We start from the raw sequence: 18,733 nt of genomic DNA on the forward strand, positions 1-18,733 counted from the left end.
GGGGTGCCGTCCAAGGCCAGTAAACATCAAAAACGTTAAAAACTCCTGCCAAGTGAAAAAAGTTTGGCAAACATTTCCACAAATCTCTTATATCCATAGCTTTATTTATTTATATTTTATGAACGATCCAATGCGGTTTGGTTTGTGGGCTGGGGAAAAGGGGAGGAGCTAAGGAAAGTAAACAGAAATAATAAAGGGGGGGCCCATAGATCACAAGAGCCACGCCCCCAGCCACAAAACAAACATTACCCACAGTTCCTGATAAACGAAACTAAAAACTCAAGCCCAGGACAGTGTTGTTTTTTTTCACGCGGCATTTTTAAGTTTAGTTTAGTTCGGGCGCAAACCTTCCCGCAGAGTTAGCTTGTCGGTCGTTATCTCCGCGCGCGGCTACAGCGAAGTCGTCGTGCTCTCGGCAGACGCAAGTTCAGGAAAAACACTGCTTTTCTTCAGACTATGCGACGACATTGACGCGAAGATGCTGCCCGCCGTATCTCGTCGTTTAGAGGAAAGAAGAAGGAACTTGTGCGTCTATGACCGTCGATTTCCGAACAGCAAGAGAAAAGAAGAATGGCTTGTCACGAGAGGGATGGACTTTCTGAAATTTCTCCGCATCTTGTCCGAGGCATGCTTTGTTTTGGTTGACTTGTGTATTGAATATTCTAGGGTCATTATGTTCTAAAGTGTTTAGCCACCTATTTTATTTTAGCCAAATTTATGACCGGAAGCACTCTGTAGTCTGTGCCTCTGCCCTGATTTGGCACTAGAACTTTTTATTACTTTTAATACCATTTATTTTATTTTTTTCATTGCAAGAAATCAGTTTGGAGATTGGAAATAGATTTGTTTATTGCAGCCAATGTTGCTGCTCTTTGTTATAGTAGTCAGGCCTGTAATTAGTGGTATATAAAAATATATTGTCTAGGCTAATTGATTTCCACTGTCTACAATTGCTGTATGATTGTTTTTTTCTTCTTCTTTGCAAACAGACATTTTCAGTTGCAGACCACGAAACGTTTCTTTTGGTCACAACAGAGAGGACGCCCCTGGATGCAGAGAGATTCAGTGAGTAATGAATGAAACATGCACACTGTCATGATTATTATCAGTGAGGAAAAGCCATCATCTTTATGGGATATTATGTTTTGGACCCTGTGGCGCTGCCTTCATGTGCCCTGGGAAAGTGGTAATTTTGAGTGCGCTCAGTTCAAGTCGTCCTGGTTCTGGCATAATTAAAAAATGTAAAGTAAATTCAAGTAGAGACAATATCCTGACAAAACCCGCAAAGGGGGGAAAAAGCATATATTTCAACATTGTGTAAATTTAAATAGAGTTCAATGTGTGTATGCCGCATAATTATGTAGCATCAAAATGCCTAAAACAGGTGGAAACATTTATAGTATTTTTAAACTGTGATTCTTTTGCTGCAGTTTGCCATAGTGAGAGGTCAAAGGTTACCTCATCTGGGCAACTCAACACAATTTATAACACAATTTATACATTTCGATATGGGGCGTCATATGAAGGTTGACGCCTCTCTGGTCTCCTCCTTTGTACCTCTCCAGTTTCACGCAGAGATGTCCTTGAGCTTGTCTGCCGCTTATCAGAGTGTGATAGAGGAACAATGGAATCTGTGTTCGCGTGTGCGTACTTCTGCTCAAAAGTGCTTAAAGTGCACTTCTCCCTCGGCAGCTCACAGCAGTGCAGCAGAGCCCCGTGGGGGAGGGGCATTGTGGGATGCGTAGTTTTAGCGATAAAAACGGTTACGGATGTAACTACGGTTCTATGAATCGATTAAAAAGAAGAAAAAAAAAATATATTTTTTTTTTAAATATAAATTTGAAATGTTTGGTGGGCCAGATTAAAACCTCTGGCAGGCCAGATTTGGCAGAGTTTGACACCTATGGTGTAAGGAGTAAACCCTTCATAGTTTCAGCGTATATCAAAATATAGTTTAATACAGTCTCGTAAAAGGAATGTAGTTGGTAATACATTCTTAATAAAGTTAATATATTTAGTATTCCCTTCAGAATACATATCTGTACACATGTAATGGAAGGCAGTTTACAATTGGTTAAATATTGGGATGTGAATGAAAATGTAATGAGCTTCCCCTGTTTGAAAGACTAGCAGCCTGTTGTTTTATTATTTTGGTGTATGACTGAATACTGAATGCTATTTTGATAATGATTTCTTCAAATGTATAACTAGAGAACTTCTAGAATTAAGTGCTAACTATGTATTCTTAATCCTGTTCTTCTTCTCAGTGCGACTAGACGATGGTGCCACTCTGTACATGTTGCAGAGAGAAGACCAAGTGCTAGAGGTGCCCGCAGAAGAGTGGATTTTGTTCACTCCTCATCATGATACTGTGGTGGAGAGTGGCACCTTCAAATACTACGACAGCGAGGGCAAGAAATCGCTCCGTAAGTATTCAAATGTTGTCGTCAGAATATGCAAAAGTGATTTGTTTTTGCATAACTTTGTTTTGTTTTTTAGCATATGCCCTGGCGGATCTGGTTGACAACGCACTTTCAGCCACAGTCAATAACACTGGAGTGCGAAAAATAGAAATACGAATGGTAGGCTTAATTCATTTATAAAGGTAAAGTTTAGGATTTATCCACTGGGCTAAAACAAACAGTTTGTTGTTGTTGTTTTTAGCTTTTTGACGAAAGCTACGGAAAACCATCCGTCATCGTGTGGGACAATGGTTGTGGTATGACTTCTAAACAACTCAACAACTGGGCAGTGTACAAACTCTCCAAATTTAAAAGGGAAAATGGCAGGTGTGCACTTTTTGTATTACATGGCATTATTACTATTATTATTATGACATGTTTATTTCCCTTCAATTCTAAAAGTGTACTGACATTTTACAGGGATCAAGGCAGTTATGATCGTCCTGGCCATGTTTCTCGAAGTTTGAACAGCGACATATCCTACTTTGGAGTAGGAGGAAAACAGGCCGCTTTCTACATTGGAAAGACAACCAGGGTAAATGAGACGTATTAAGATTTACATCAAATATTTAATGTGGGACTAAAAAATCTAAACTTCACCAATGGGAGAACTTCTAATGATGGCTGTACGCTGGCGTAGCGTAATGTTGCCCCCTCTGATTAGTATAATCACTTTACTGACACAATCTGTTGTGGTTTTTACCAATTATTTTTAAATGAGCTACTTGCCCACAATGTCCCAGTCTCATTTGTACTATTTTTACTTGATTAATTCTGGTAGATGACAACACAATGTTTAATTAAGGGCCTCCCAAAACAAAACTTGCCCAGGAATCCATGTAGCAATGACACTGTAGCTAATCTGTTTTTATTCAGGGCAGCGGATCAACATTTCCAGTATGTTGTCCGTTCTGTCTCCAGGTAGTCACCAGAAACATGTGCAATAGATAAAATCCTCTAGCTACTGTAGCCTAGCACAAAGATCTGGAGATGGGTCCTCGAGCACTGCTCAGCAGCATTGAAGGATGAATCAAATGCAGAGAACAAATCTCCCTACGGGGATAATAAAGTGCGCCCTAACCTTCGATGGCCAGTAGCTCAGTGTAATACACAGATAAATGATCAGTCATGCATACTTTTCTCAACTTCATTATCATAATATGTGCTCCAGACCCAGCTTTTCCAGAGCTTTGCTCCTTGGATCCATCCATAAAAATGTGGCAATTTGTTTCTCTATTGAGAGAAATGAACTCATTAACTTGTTACTTGTAACGCACTTGTTCTGTCCCAGAATGGGGATCTGGAGAACGTCATGGGATTGTAAAGGGTTAAGGAGGGGGGGGTCTGGACCAACGAGAAACAATGTGAATTGCTGCAGGCATAGACATAAAACCTTTAATGCTGCAAAAAGTCTTGTACATTACTAGTTGTTCCCTCCTCCTTGCTGTTCAAAGTGTCTAGATCAGGGCTCACCAAGCTGGTGTTCAGACCTGTGTGAGTCCTGGTTCAGACCTGTGTGAGTCCTGGTTTGGGTAAGTCCTGGTTCAGTCCTGTGTGAGTCCTGGTTTGGGTTAGTCCTATGTGAGTCCTGGTTTGGGTTGGTCCTGGTTCAGTCCTATGTGAGTCCTGGTTTGGGTTACTCCTGTGTGAGTCCTGGTTTGGGTTAGTCCTGGTTCAGTCCTATGTGAGTCCTGGTTTGGGTTAGTCCTGTGTGAGTCCTGGTTTGGGTTGGTCCTGGTTCAGTCCTGTGTGAGTCCTGGTTTGGGTTGGTCCTGGTTCAGTCCTGTGTGAGTCCTGGTTTGGGTTGGTCCTGGTTCAGTCCTGTGTGAGTCCTGGTTTGGGTTGGTCCTGGTTCAGTCCTGTGTGAGTCCTGGTTTGGGTTGGTCCTGGTTCAGTCCTGTGTGAGTCCTGGTTTGGGTTAGTCCTGGTTTAGTCCTGTGTGAGTCCTGGTTTGGGTTAGTCATGGTTCAGTTCTGTGTGAGTCCTGGTTTGGGTTGGTCCTGGTTCAGTCCTGTGTGAGTCCTGGTTTGGGTTTGTCCTGGTTCAGTCCTGTGTGAGTCCTGGTTTGGGTTTGTCCTGGTTCAGTCCTGTGTGAGTCCTGGTTTGGGTTAGACCTGGTTCAGTCCTGTGTGTAGAGCTGGGTTTCTATTCAAATTTCAAGAATCGATTCGATTCCGATTTTTACATTTCAAAATCGATTTTTTTCTGATTTTCTCAGATTCCATCCGATTTCGATCTGATTTTCGATTCGATTCGATCCGGGGGTTAATGTTATTAAAAATGAAAAATGTATTTGAACCGTTTCCTTCACTTCATGACTGTGTAGAGAAGCAACATATTAAAACTAGTATTATATCAATATTAAACAGCAAATCTTACAAGTATTGGTAGTTACTGATGGCTGGAAGACTGATGAAAAGGTTAAGGGTCAATCTACCTTCAAGAAAGATAATTCAGGACAATAAATGGAGCACATCATTGAGGTGACTACATCTGCAACAGTGGATTCCTACTGGGACACTAACCAGTGCATTATTATTATGCTTGAAAATAATTAAGAATTCACCCAAAAGCGGTTGCTTACCAAAAGCATTTTTATTTTAAAACTGCTCACACACTGCCAGTACTGAAACTGGAAGTATAAAATGTAAACGTTGAGCATTTTTCAAAAAAAAATTAAAACATTTGTAAAAAAAAAAAAAAATCTATCTTTGGACGTACGAATCAATAATCGGTCATTTTATGCAAATCAATTTAAAAATCGGAAAATCGATTTTTTTCAACCCAGCTCAACCTGTGTGAGTCCTGGTTCGGGTCAGACCTGTGTCCAACATGTTTGGATTGGATGGTTGGTCTCTGTTCTGTCACTCCTGACATTCTCAAAGGTATTGCACATATTTGTCTAGTTTTTGCTTGTCTTTAAATGAAAACATTGCTGACACGATCTAAACACAACGCACTTTCCCGCACGTGACAGATCCAGCGGTGTCTGCGCGAACATGTAGAATGCGTGTAGAATGCACGTAGAATCTCTACATGTGCAGGTCTCATAGTAAGCAAGCCTACCTACGCTTTTGGCAAAACGAGATCTACACGGGCGAATGAGGGAGGCCCAAAGGGCGCCCAGGTGCCCATGGGCACAGCGTTGGTGACCCTTGAAGTAAAGTTTTAGATCAATATTATGTTTAATTTACTACTACACAATTTTTATTTACATTTTGTTAAGTATTAATAATCTGAAAAAGCATCATATGTATGCAACATTTTACTTAATATTTAACTTAATTATACATATTTTCAGGTCATCAGCAAATCGTCAGGTTCTCCCGATGTGCACGAGCTTGTTTTGTCCAAAGCCTTATTCGAGAAAAAGGAAAAAAACAAAGAGGACACTTATAGCACGACCATCTACAATCGTAAAGTAAGTTGTGTTGTATGTATAATTCTTGTCTGATTTAAAGGTGCACAAAGTCCACAAAGTAACTTTTTCTGGTGGAGGGTGTTTTGTTTTGTTTTTGCCATAAAACATGCTGGATGCTAGATCAGGGGTGGGCAATTACTTTTCTCTGAGGGCCATATTCAAATCCAGGCAAGTAGCGGAGGGCTGGCCCGCGATCATTGGAGTGAAAAATAAATAAATCTATATCTACATCTATATCTCAAATATTAAATAAAATATCACTTTTCTGTCAAATATAGGCTATTGAATATATTATGAATTAATTTAATGTTATTTTTATACAAGCAGTGTTGGGAAAGTTCACTTTCTACATGAACTAGTTCACTTCATAGTTCACACATTTTAAAATGTACTAGTTTTAAACTAGTTATAGTTCATAATTCATAATAGTTCATAATTCAATTTTTTTTAACTGAGTTCACAGCTCCAAAAAATGAACTAGTTCAGTTCTTTTTTTCAATATTATGCTATAATGTTTCTAAATTATTTCCACAGCCCACATACAACCACAGGCAGCAATTATTTTATTAGTTTAATGCTGAAACTATGTCAGATTTCATCTTCATATCCAATTTTGAATCCTTACCTAACCAGGATTTACATTGAAGGGACAGCCTTCCCCAGAGGCACAATTGCACAGAAATGCAGATGACCTTATCATAAAACTCACGTAACTGGTCGTAGGGCGACTCTTGCTGCTCTGTTGCTGTCGCGTCCATCCTGCTTTTTGTTTTGATGCGCATGCGCAGCGCGGTGTGACACACGAAATCTCTGTCTGCAATAGCGCTATCGGCCTCTGCAACTTTGAAGCTCTCACACTTGCCAGGCATAGGCTCTTTTTGGGTGATTTTTGCCTGGAAGTCTCTAGAAATCTGACACCTTAATGAACGAAATTAAAAAGAACGAATGTGCCGTTCACAGACACCAGAATGAACGCGTTCACAGTTTCGTTCGTCGGCAGTAATACAGTACGTTCAGTTCACGTTCACCAAAATTATGAACGAGAGCCACATCTTGCCCCTGGAGCCAAGGTCAAAAAAGAAATATTACTTGGCATGTTTGGCGGGCCGGATTATAAAGACAAACGAGCCGTATGCGGGCTGTAGTTTTCCCACCCCTGTGCTAGATGGATATGTTTAATTATTTGCTGAAGAAACGGGTGGCGGACCTCCTGCCAGAAGGTTACATAGTGCACATGTACATTTTTGTTTAAAATGTTTATATTTGTATGTTTGGCTGTACGTGTAGCCGGGTGTGTCCACGCACTATAAACCGGAGGACAGTTTTCTGCATGACCTCATCGCAGAGGAATGTAAGAATGAGAGTTTCACTGCTGTTGTTATTACTGATGTCCTGCAAGACCACATACCATTTCTCAAGGAGGACTATGAAGTGTGGACCAGGCAGCTTGCGTGAGTTTTATTGCAGAGAAGTGTTTTGGTTTTGTTTTTTTTAAAGCTCCAAGCTCATTTTTGACATACTCTTGGCGTTGTTGCAGACACATCTATCACTATTATATACACGGGGCCAATGGGAACGTTCAAGGAGCAGTACCAAAATCAAGCATTACAGATTCAGAGCAGATCTCAAAAGTTGACATCCAGGTAAGTTGCTTTCAGTATTCCGTAGTCCTGTTTTTATTTTTGTGTCTTTTACACTTGCCGTTTTTTTAATAGATCACGATCCAAAAAAAAAAGAGTCCTTATGTAGTTAATCTCCGAGACATTGAGACGGACTTGCAGAGTTTGTACGTAAAGGCTGCCGTCTCTACATTTGAGTTCAAAGCCTGTACTAACCCAGAGGCAGGTGTTGTAGAGGGCATAATACGGTACCACCCCTTCCTGTATGACCGGGAGACGTACCCCGAAGACCCTGATGCCCCTAATGGTAAACGCAAAAGAGATTAGAAGCCCAAAATGTGATCAAAGCGGAATCATATGTAATTTTTATGTTCCCAGAATATGTTGAAGATGATGAAGATGACAGTAATCCTGACGGCCAAGCAAAAAAGCTAAGGAGGCCGGTGTTTGAATGCTATTGGAATGGACGTCTTATTCCATATACAGCAGTACAAGAGTAAATATAGTATGATTTACCCTAAAGACATTCCTGAAACTCTGTAAGTAAATGGTTTGTTTTACAGATTCGATTGGTGTAGCCAGCCTCATAAAGGATCGAAGGTGCCGGCTGAATGCTACAATCGCTTTTCCGGTGTGCTCTTCACAGATGACACGTTTAAAGTCACTGAAAACAAACTTACATTCATAGACCTGGAGCAGAAACTGAAAAACAAAGACACAATATTCACGTTTGTTATGAAGGGGCAGGTCAGTGAAGTTTTTTTTTTTTTCCCACTTTGTTGAAACGTACCGTTAACATTATGTTCCAACTCATCGTCCACAGAAACAAAGAATTAATCTCCAGAAGGAGTTTGTTCAGTGGCTACAAAAATGTCATGAAGAGTTCGACAAACAAGTGAAGTTTATGAACTACCAGGGCACAATCACACGGACTGACATACCAACCAAGAGGAACCAACATCCTTGGGCCACATTTTCATCCATGGAATGGGAAGGCAGACTTTACAAGACAGGCGATTATGTGAGCATATATATGTACATGTGTGTGTATTTTACTCTATTCTGTACACTCAGAGTTTAATATCAATTTGTAACAACAGGTGAAGTCTATAAAAACAAGCCCCATTTACAACGGTAAAGTGCATCGCTTCCTGTTGTTCGGAACTCATGATGATGATGGAGACGTGTATGGATGTGGAGGTCAGGTGGAAATTTGTTTGGTGAGTTGAGTTACTCTCATGTCAAAACGAGCCAAGGGTGAGTTAGTAAAGATTGAACTGTAAATACTAAATGTGACTGATTTTGCAGGAACCCAAAGGACTTTATGAAAAGACAAAAATCATACATGTAGCCAAACTTGACGGAAGTGCTACTGTTGAAGAAATCAAGAAGAGCATTAAGAATGACTCTGCAAAGTAAGTGATAGATGGTATAGTTTTATGCTGCAGTTGTCCTTGGAGGTCGGAACTTGGATTTTTTGCATTCCAGCATCAAGTTGGAAAAAAGATAAGCAATAGATCAGTGTATAGACTGTAACAACTAAAATCAAACAATTAAACCAGACTGTGTTATTACATTATCTGTAAGTTATCGATCAACATTTAAATCTGAATTTAGCTTTTGTTATCATTAGCTCTGTGTAGATGTTTGCAACATTAGCACAATAATGCATTTCTAACTGCAGAGGCTCAACAGCAGCACAGGAACAGCTTCACTGTCACTTCTCTTGATTGAGAACTATTAACATTATGTCAGATGAAAAACTGGCTTCAAACGCAGCCATGTTGGATTGGCTATCTCTGATAAACTCTGATATGTGTAAATGTACCAGTGTGAATTTACACGTTGGAACTCAGAAAATCTGAGCTCTGAGGACGACTATATATATATATATATTTATTTATTTATTTATTTATTTATTTATTTATTTATTTATTTATTTATTTATTTATTTATATATAATCTGTTGGTCTCATGTCTACCAGGCTTCCAGACAAACTTCATGTGCATTGGCCACACAAAAACCCATGGTCTGATAACACTTCTTGGCCAGCTGGAACTGTGTTAGGTAAATCCCATTTGGACCAAAAGTCAAACTTTATGCGAGTGTGCTGTTAACATTTGCTCTGAATCCTTCTCCTCAAAGGACCTATACAAGTAAAGATTCTGAATAAGAAGGGGGAGACTAGTGGTATGTCCAGGCTGCCATCTGTAGGACAAGGAGCGGGCAAAAGGATGTCAGTTGTGCTCAGATTAGTGCATCATGGTAAAATATCATTACACCTCTGGTTTTATCATCCTGGTTGATTTCTGAAAATGATCTTGAATCTTCTCAACAGTTCCTGATGGAGATCAAGAAATGTCCTCTCTGGAAGCTCAGCATTCATCCAAGTGGGATTTTTGGTTCAAAGGGATTGGTATACTGTCTTTCTTTCTTTCTTTCTTTCTTTCTTTCTTGTTTCTGTTCAACAAGAAAACATGGCACCTAAAAAGCCTTTTTTTTTTTCAAATAGAAAATATTGTGGCACTTGGAAAATATACATTGCATTTGATCACAATTCAAACTGAGACCAAGGCCATTGAATTTGGAGAAAGACTTCTTCCTCAATTTAAACTTGAATTTACCATCAAAGGCAAGTGAAAATATATTATAATACACTTAAAGGTGCCATAACATGCTTTTTTTCATGTTTCGTAGTCTAAGTCCTAAGTGTTTAATTGATAATAATAAGGGTTGTGCAACACCCTTAACATAATAGTTAAGAAATATCACCCAGACCTTGGACCCCCTCACCAACCCGGAAATGCAGACGGCTTGGTTTGATATTCGCCCCCACCCTTGCGAAGAGCGATCTGGCTCCCCCGCCCAACCCGTGACGTAGTCTCAGAGCGCGTGTGTGCCCCGCCCACCCGTGACGTAGGCCCCACAGCTGTGTGCTGTAAGCTCCGTGGAGCAGCGCGGAGTGAGTGAGAAAGAGTCTACTTTGAGACTGAATAAAAACTTGTTGATTCTACAGCGTGCGCAGAACAGATATATATATATATATATATATATATATGCTCTTATTTCCTGTTTTTTCGGTATCGGATAGAACTTCTCCCCGTTTATTTTCCCGGTTGCTGCCACATAAACCTTCACCATTGTGATAATAGTAAAGAGTGCGATATCATTAATGAAGTTTTGGGCCTCTTTGAGCCGTGTTTCCTCGTAAATCGAAGCAGAAAAACTCCGGAATGGCCTTGAAGGGAGACAGCAGCGCTGAGCTGGGGGGAAGGGGGCGGGAGGGGGGGGGGGGGGGGGGGTGAGGGGGGATGATGACGCGTGCTTGCCCTTATGACACGGTCTTGCCCCACCGCCCGTCAGTTTGGAGATTCGAGGAAAGGAGATAGTCTGTACTATAGCTAAACACTGCGGGAATCAATCAAAAAAACACTCTGGGTACATATATGAAGCACAAATAGCAATGTAAGAAGGTTAAAAGCTCTGAAAAGTCGATTTTGCATGTTATGGGACCTTTAAACTTAAATTTCAGGATATTCATCTTTTACCCCATTGATTGTTCTCTCCCACATTTTGCAGAGGGTGTGGCAGATCAGTTTGATGTGGCCAAAATGGACTCAACAGTTCGTATTGGAGTTCCTTTTGATATTTCGTTGCAGATTAAGGACAAACATGGCCATGCCACTGAACCTCCCCCGGATCTGAAACCCACGCTTAAGTGCAGGTCAGATTTTATATTATTAATTTGTATTTATACATATATTTCTCATTAATTTTGTTGTTATTGTTGTTTTTAAATAGCGGTTTAGATGTTGCATATGAACACGAGACATGTGGTAGCGACATAATTATCAAAAAAGTCAAAGCAACAGGAAAACTCAAGTATCATGTCGAACCAAATGTGAGTGAAAAATATCTGTTCAATTTCTTCATGCTTGTTTCATGCGTTTATTATTGTACTCTTTAATTGTGGTTTTAGCCGTTTGACCTAACGTTGACTCTAAATTTTGGCCTCGGAGACCACTCAAAAACATTGAAGATGAATGTACTTCCTGGTAAATGTTTTTTACCTTCATTTTTCTCTTCGAATGTGTCAGACTTGGAGAGACTTGACTTAGTTGTATATTTTAGGTTGCCCACACTCCATCCATGTAATTCCTGAAGACAAACCAATCGAGGTGGAAAACGGCAACACAGTTAAATTCAATGTTATGATTCAAGATGAGGCTGGAAACATCACTACAACACCAAAGATGACCGTTCGATGCTTGGTATGAATAGTTTTTTTCAAGCCTGTGTTCTGTCAGTCGATAAATACATTTAATTTTTTCTCTTTTGTTCTTTTTAGGTATCAGCATATCCACCAGCAAACATAAACTGCATGGCCGGAGTCGGTGAACATGTGACAAAACCGATCAACCTGTCACTTACCAAGGGCATGAAACAAATCCTTAAAGTTCGATTCAGCGTTCCTGTGAGTAATGAAACATCTTTTTAAGATTGACATTATTAAAGATTTTGAGTTTTAAAATTGTGCCGTCTTTCAGAGTCGAAGTGGAATAGAAGAAGTTGCACGCGAGCTGCTTGTGTTGCCCAGCAAAAGAGTTAATCGCATGACGGTTTATAAAAAGGATGTGGATCTTGAGCTAAAAAACAACGAGAGGATCGAATGGATGGCTGGGTCTGTGTTGGAAAATCTGTGCTTTATGCTCTACGATGAGGGCGATAGAAAGGTTCCCATCACGGCTGAGGTGGCTTCAAAAGTTAAGGTGAATAGGATATGATTAATAGTATAACAAATATAAAATAGTAGTCGGCAAATTAAAAATAACAATTGTTCAAGGTTAACTGGACTGGGAAGATGAATCTGGAAGAGTTGAAGGAAGGCAAGCTCCCTAATGTCACAGTACCAACCAAAGTTCAAGATAATCATTTTTACCAAGTGTCGTATCAGGACCAGAGTGTCTCGGTCTCCTTTACCATTGTGTAAGTTATTCATTCAAGCATCTGTTACCGGGCCCATGCATTCTAAGTTGCCACCCTAGGGCACTAGAACACTAGAACACTAGTACTTTATATGGAGGGTGTGTGCTCATTTCTTCTGCACTTCTTCCAGGCCTATTCCAGATGTGCCTGCAGGATTAAAACCTATTCTACCAAAATTCACACCAAGGCTTGGAGAAATTCTGCCTGAGCACATAGGTAAGCATGACTTGTGTCTTACCTAGGTTGATTAAAAGTGTTTGAGTGAACATTTGATAATCAGTCAGTTTTGCTAATAGTTCTAGCGCTTGTGGACCGATATGAAAATGTCACAAAGACAATGACACCCTCCAGTGTGAATGAAATAACAGTTGAGGCCGAGGGCCTGGACAAACAAGCTTTAACCTTAAATTTTGAGGTGAGTGCACAAATCTGTTCAAAGTTCATGTAAATGTTGCCCTTCATCATAATGGTGAGTGCGTCTTTGCTGTGTCAATCAGGAGAGTAGCGGTTCAGTTCTGGTGACTGGAGTGTGCTTCAGCTCTGGGACGCCTGGGTTCAGGGAGATGACTTTTACCTTTAGAAAGTTTACTGGCCATGTCAGATTTGAAGTGACAGCAGGAGTTCCTGCAAAGCTTGCACTTGTCAATGAGCATACCCAGGTCAGCACCAGCTGTTACTATATAAAAATATTTATTTTAGGCAATATTATGGTGCCCAATAATGTCACTTAATATTTTTTTTTTCCTCCCCTAGCTTATGCATGTCTTGAACGGCCATGGCATTCCCACACCATTTGTAATCCAGCTGTGTGACCTGTGGGGTAATCCCTCTCCAGATAAGAGGGTGGTGGTGAAAATTTCAGCCTCATCAGAATTAAAGGTGCGTTTCTCAGTTATGCAAGGTACACTAATTATCCCATGTGGTCCTTAACCTTTTTTGGGTTTATGATATGGCAGGTGAAAACGGATGTATTGTCCCGGCCAGTGGATGCAGAAGGGCGGGCTTCCTTCACTGTGACTGATGTGAGCGGACCAAAGTAAGAAGAAAAAGACCACAAGGGGGCGCTGGTTCATTAAATAATGGGAGTGTCTGCAGAGCCGCGGCGCGGCCGAAAAAGCCATGTTATTTTTGTGCCAGCCGCGCGCTGCGGCTCCTGAAACTGCGCCGCTATTTGACCGAGTTTTAGCGCCGTTTTAGACCGCGCCAGGTTAAGGTTAAGGTTAAGGTTAGGGTTAGGGTTAAGGTTGAGGTTAGGGTTAGGGTTAAGGTTGAGGTTAGGGTTAGGGTTAGGGTTAGCCATGAGGCTATAACGGGCTACAAGGGAAATGCCGCGGTCCCTGAAACTGCGCGGCCATTTGACCTTAAATAATACTGTTTGCTTCTTCTTCTTTTTTAAATCTATTTGACTAAAATTGGAACAAGCCTTACTACTGTAAGTAATGTGAAGACAAGTGTATAGTTTTAAATTCTTGCCTTTGTTTGAAGGGGATTGTATGAGCTGAACTTTAGAGGAAACTTTTTGAAAAGGCCAATCCCTGGACCATCTGTAAAGCTGACTGTCCTGCCTGATCCCAATAAACCCGTCAGCTTAGATGTCCAGTATGATGCAACTGCCACTTTTGTTGCTGGGGAATCCTTCCCTGGTATGTGACTGCTTACATTTCTACATGTGTTCATTTTGACTGTTAACTACAATTAGCTTCATGTTTGCACAGTATTTTCAGTGACAGTGATGTCAGATGAAGGCAGCCCAATAATAAACCAACAAGTTGTGTCTATGCTGTATTGGAAAGGAGAGCAGTCAGCAGAGGCCCCCACAAATACAGTACGTATCTCATCCATGTCAACAGCTATTAAGAGTCCAGCTGCAGTTGCTACAGTGTGGGTGGAGGTTTACCACCATTGGCTGCTGAGTGGAGCTCCACTCCATCACATCCAGTGCCAAAAGTTAAATACATTTAAACAAAACTGGGATAATTATTGATTTAAGATGATTACCTAATTAAGTGATTGGGTTAGGGGTTGCTGTTAGAACAGTAGACCAAACTGGTGTGGAGCTAGTGGAGCTCCACTCAACATGGCACTGCCCGTCGGCTGCAGATAGACCCTTCTCATAGTTATGGTACCAAGATGTTGTTATTAACCAAACATTATCCCCTTCAGCCATTTGAGTTTCAGTGCTGTGAACCCAAAGAGAATGAAAAAAAGGACACTTTTTATTTCAGGTATAATGGAAAGTTGTGTTGTTTCTAGTTTGTGTTTTACCCAATATGTAAATGTTATTTTCCTATTTGTAGAGAAAAACCCATCCCTGAACGTGTTGGAAAATATACTATCCAGTTCTGCTTACGTGAAACAAAAGACAAAATAGCACTCCGAAGTAATCAAGTATGTTAAATAACCTCCCTGTCTAAGCATGACTGAACTTATTTAAATGTATGACTGTCATGGTACAACATACTAAACAAACACTCTTTTGGTTAGATTGTTATTGATGTGGTTGCAAATAAGCCAATGAAGCTGGCTCCTGAAAATCTGCCGCAAACACAAGTTGTGTCTTACAGCAATGACATTGCCAAAAGAATCTTGGTGGAGAACATGACTCTGGTGATAATGGTGAGCCCTATTCATTAATTGTGCCTTTTAGTTGTACCTGATTTGTAAATGATATGCCTGTGTGTTTTTGCTGCTGTTTTTTACAGGATAAGTTTGGTAACCCAGCCGGTCAAGGACTGAACGGGAATGTTGACATATGTATAAAAAACGTGAACAGCAAGAGCATAGAACAACTGCCTTTGTTTGAAGATGAGACGAACTGTAACATTAAGCTGGAGAATGGAACGGCTCATGTGTCTGTAAGTGTATTTCTCTTTACAAGGAATAACACAAATGTCCTTTAGTGAATATCTGAACATGAATTTGTGACAGACTCTAGCAATAAGGAAGAAAAGTCCTGGGAAACATGGGGTCATGTATATGGTCCTTTTCAAACCCATTCTTTCCTCGAGTTTTCCTGGGAATCTGGATGCTTATGAGTTTCACTTTGGCTTTTCCAATGGTAAATATTACCCTCCCTTTTTTCTATCTTTTATACTGCATTTTTACCAAAATATAATTTCTTATATTTAAGATGAAGAGAATCAGAAAGAATTTATGGCATTGTCCAGACAAAAGAATAGTATCAAAGAAGCTATTACCCGGATAAACGATGAACAGGAAATCCGCAAAGGCATCATCAAAGAGCTCAAAAGTATGACACGCATTTAAATGATTGTTATATTGTTTTGAATCCATTTTTAATATCGTGATTGTTTTTTAATATATACTAGAGCTAGTACAAACATCATGTGAGAAAGAGCTTGCTCTTCGAAATGAACTCAAAAACAAGTGGGATGTGGACATACCCGAGAATGCATCTGTAATATATTTTCTAGTTTAATCATTGACCTCATGTGCATGTAAAAACTCTTTATTCATTTCATCATATATTTTACAGATTGAAACATTGGATGAAATCCTGAACGCGAAACAGCTTGAAGCTGAAGGGATTCTTAATACGCCCAGAAGAACTTGTAATATTCAAAACCATGAGGGCATAAACATTTTAGGAAAGGTAACATTATACTGCTTATTTTAATAAGTTACATTCATGTTCTCAGATTTGATGATTATTATTTATCAGAGATTGGCTCCACAAATGTGTCATGTTAATCCTGTGTCTTAAAAGTCTATCAATTGACAACAATTACATCTTTGAGGTTGAAAAATGGCCCCACTTTCTTAAACTATTGTAAATTTAAAAATATCTGTCCTTTATTGTGTACAAACAGGTGGGTACAGTAATTCTATTCAAGTAATATTATTTTGAGGTACACTTTTAAGTAAAAGCAGAAAGTAGCACTCCAAGAAGATTACTCAAGAGCAACATATTGGAAAAAATACTACTTAAGTAGTGGAGGGACCAAACCTTAAATAATCCTTCAAATCATATACGGTAATGATATTGTCAACATGAAGCTTTTGTCACTTGTAGATCTAGTCACAGTAGGAAGAGGAACTAAAGCGTTTACTCAAATAAGAGACTGTTACTGTACTTAAGAGTAAAATTATGGTACAGTACCTTTTTTTTTTTTTAAAGTCACGAAATAAATGTAGTTCTTCCCACCTCTGACGACAGAAGTGTCAGTTTTTGTTTCGTGTGGATAGACTCAATCAACCAATCTGCAATCTGAGTTAAACAGCAAATTCCACAACACAACTTGGACTTATCCAAATATAAGAATATTGATGTTACGTGAACGCAACTGATTATTGATTTTCAGCGTCGTTGACTGTTTTTGTTTACAACTCAAGTGTCCAAGAACAAAATCACAGGGAAATAATTTTGCGTGCAGGTTTGTCACTTGGCGCAGGTGAGTGATGATGCTGACGCATGGGTGATCTCTTGGCACATCAGAGGTGACATGGACTGTGTCGTCACCACCATAACCACAGCTGCATGTGAAATCTATGACCTCACGCATGGCAGGCAGCAGGTTCTGCCCCTCGAAACAATCAACTCTTCTTGGAGGAGGTATGTTTATGCAACCATGTATGTCAGGCTTACTCAAAGTGAAACTACGAGATATTGTCTGGGCTGCAGAGCCTCGATCCCCACGTATTTTGACTTGATTTGGGAGAGTTCACCCGGTCTCGTGTTAAAACTCTAAACCAACTGCTATTACAGCAAAAACACTCTTTTATTAGAGGGGAGTAGGAAAAGGAGAACGGAGAAAGAGGAAAGGGGAGCGGGTTAGAGAGGACTGGCTCTGGTCCCGTGTGTGTTTTTAAAGCTAATTCATTGAAGTTGACCCCTGACTATCTGGAGTCATTTTAGGTAATGGCAATACCAAAATAAAATTTGCAATGTTTCACAATTTGTTTAGTACAGAAAAGAACTAGCCTAAATAAATGCAAACGATGATGATGCAAACGCCTAAAATGTCTTTAAACCAATGAATGTTTATTAATAATTAAATTAAATAGGGTCCGTGGGAGTGGAATGGTGGGTGGGGGAGAGGTTCCGTTACAATGATGTATGCTACACATCCATGCTATACCGGCTTATGTGTGATTTTCAGACCCTTGCCATCATTACCCCACATACAACATGGTCGCTTACTTTTCAATCCAACGGGAAATCCGGAGTACGCTGCAAATGTTCTAATTCACCCTAAAAACCAAGCGCAGTGTGAGATTCGTGAGTATAGAGGAGATTCATTTTTGTGAAAACAATTTGGGACAATGTCAAAAACTGATCTACATAATTTCCATGCAGTTTTTAGAAACCTTCTCGGGAAAACCATTTTGATTGATGATCTGGACTCTGCAAACCTATACAGACAGTCTGTAAGTCAAATGATTTTGCATTAAGAAAAGAGGACTGTGTTCAGTATTATTTGAATGTTATTCATATGCTTTGATGTGCAGGTGGTGAGAAACAATATTCCGTGTCCCACCATCCTCACCAGAAATGGGGAGAAGGTCAACGCCAATGGAAAATTTGGTGGTGCACAGAACAGAGCCCCACGCCCGAACCAGCTGCATTTGTTCGCGGCCCCACTTCCTGAGTGCTACTACAGCCTTACAAATATTATAGGTGTTAAAGTGGAACATTTGTTTAATCCACTTTTAGTATGTAAGTAATGTAGTATTATAACCTCTTAATCTGTTCCATTTAGATCTACTCACTCAGTATTCAGCTGCTCTGAAAAAAAAGCTAGAATTTAAATTGGACCTCCAGAAGGTGTACACAGAACATGGGCCTATAATCCAGCAGAATCGTCAGTCTTTGGGAGGATATGAACATCAACTGCAAGAGATTGAGATAAAACTCGGTATGACAAATGACAAATGAAAGTAACAGACTTTTATTTTTCTCTAACAATTATATTGACGTTTATTTCTTCAGCGACCCCACTTAAGACCATGAAAAGAGCATCTTACTGCTGTGGAGAAACGTCGGGCGAGACTGGCAAACGAGCAAAATTGACATCAAGATAAAGCCTAGTTTCGTTTCATTTTTTTCTTTTTAGTTTTAACATTATTTTTAATTGTGTTATATTTTTTTGTAAAAAATGGTTTGATGTAACCTTTTATTAAAAAAACAGAACATAACAAAATGGTTTGGCTTGTTTCCTTTTTATAGTTTACTGACGAACTGCCAAATGTTGAGCATGTGGTTCTTGTGTGTCCTGGAGGTGCA

At 39.8% G+C, this 18,733-nt stretch overlaps 1 protein-coding gene across 1 annotated transcript; it reads left to right on the forward strand.

Moving 5' to 3' along the window:
* Window positions 1–425: 425 nt before the first annotated feature.
* On the forward strand, window positions 426–18,564 carry smchd1 (structural maintenance of chromosomes flexible hinge domain containing 1). The gene is made up of 47 exons (XM_072451003.1): window positions 426–625; window positions 990–1,065; window positions 2,268–2,426; window positions 2,500–2,582; window positions 2,665–2,789; window positions 2,883–2,997; window positions 5,764–5,883; window positions 7,171–7,334; window positions 7,421–7,526; window positions 7,599–7,809; window positions 7,881–7,998; window positions 8,066–8,249; window positions 8,326–8,523; window positions 8,603–8,722; window positions 8,811–8,917; window positions 9,488–9,570; window positions 9,649–9,768; window positions 9,842–9,919; window positions 10,016–10,135; window positions 11,083–11,227; window positions 11,305–11,404; window positions 11,483–11,558; window positions 11,635–11,774; window positions 11,852–11,977; window positions 12,051–12,272; window positions 12,347–12,489; window positions 12,620–12,705; window positions 12,786–12,904; window positions 12,987–13,148; window positions 13,243–13,368; window positions 13,446–13,525; window positions 13,975–14,132; window positions 14,205–14,314; window positions 14,653–14,714; window positions 14,787–14,877; window positions 14,974–15,105; window positions 15,192–15,344; window positions 15,418–15,547; window positions 15,620–15,739; window positions 15,819–15,907; window positions 15,986–16,102; window positions 16,884–17,062; window positions 17,610–17,728; window positions 17,807–17,877; window positions 17,959–18,127; window positions 18,210–18,365; window positions 18,440–18,564. The coding sequence occupies exons 1-47, from the start codon at window positions 479–481 to the stop codon at window positions 18,529–18,531; spliced, it is 5,907 nt and encodes a 1,968-aa protein (XP_072307104.1). The 5' UTR covers window positions 426–478; the 3' UTR covers window positions 18,532–18,564.
* Window positions 18,565–18,733: the final 169 nt, after the last annotated feature.

Source organism: Eucyclogobius newberryi, unplaced genomic scaffold (assembly GCF_026437365.1).
Source record: "Eucyclogobius newberryi isolate DKJ021-1_F unplaced genomic scaffold, fEucNew1.0.hap1 SCAF_18, whole genome shotgun sequence".
NCBI lineage: Eukaryota > Metazoa > Chordata > Actinopteri > Gobiiformes > Gobiidae > Eucyclogobius > Eucyclogobius newberryi.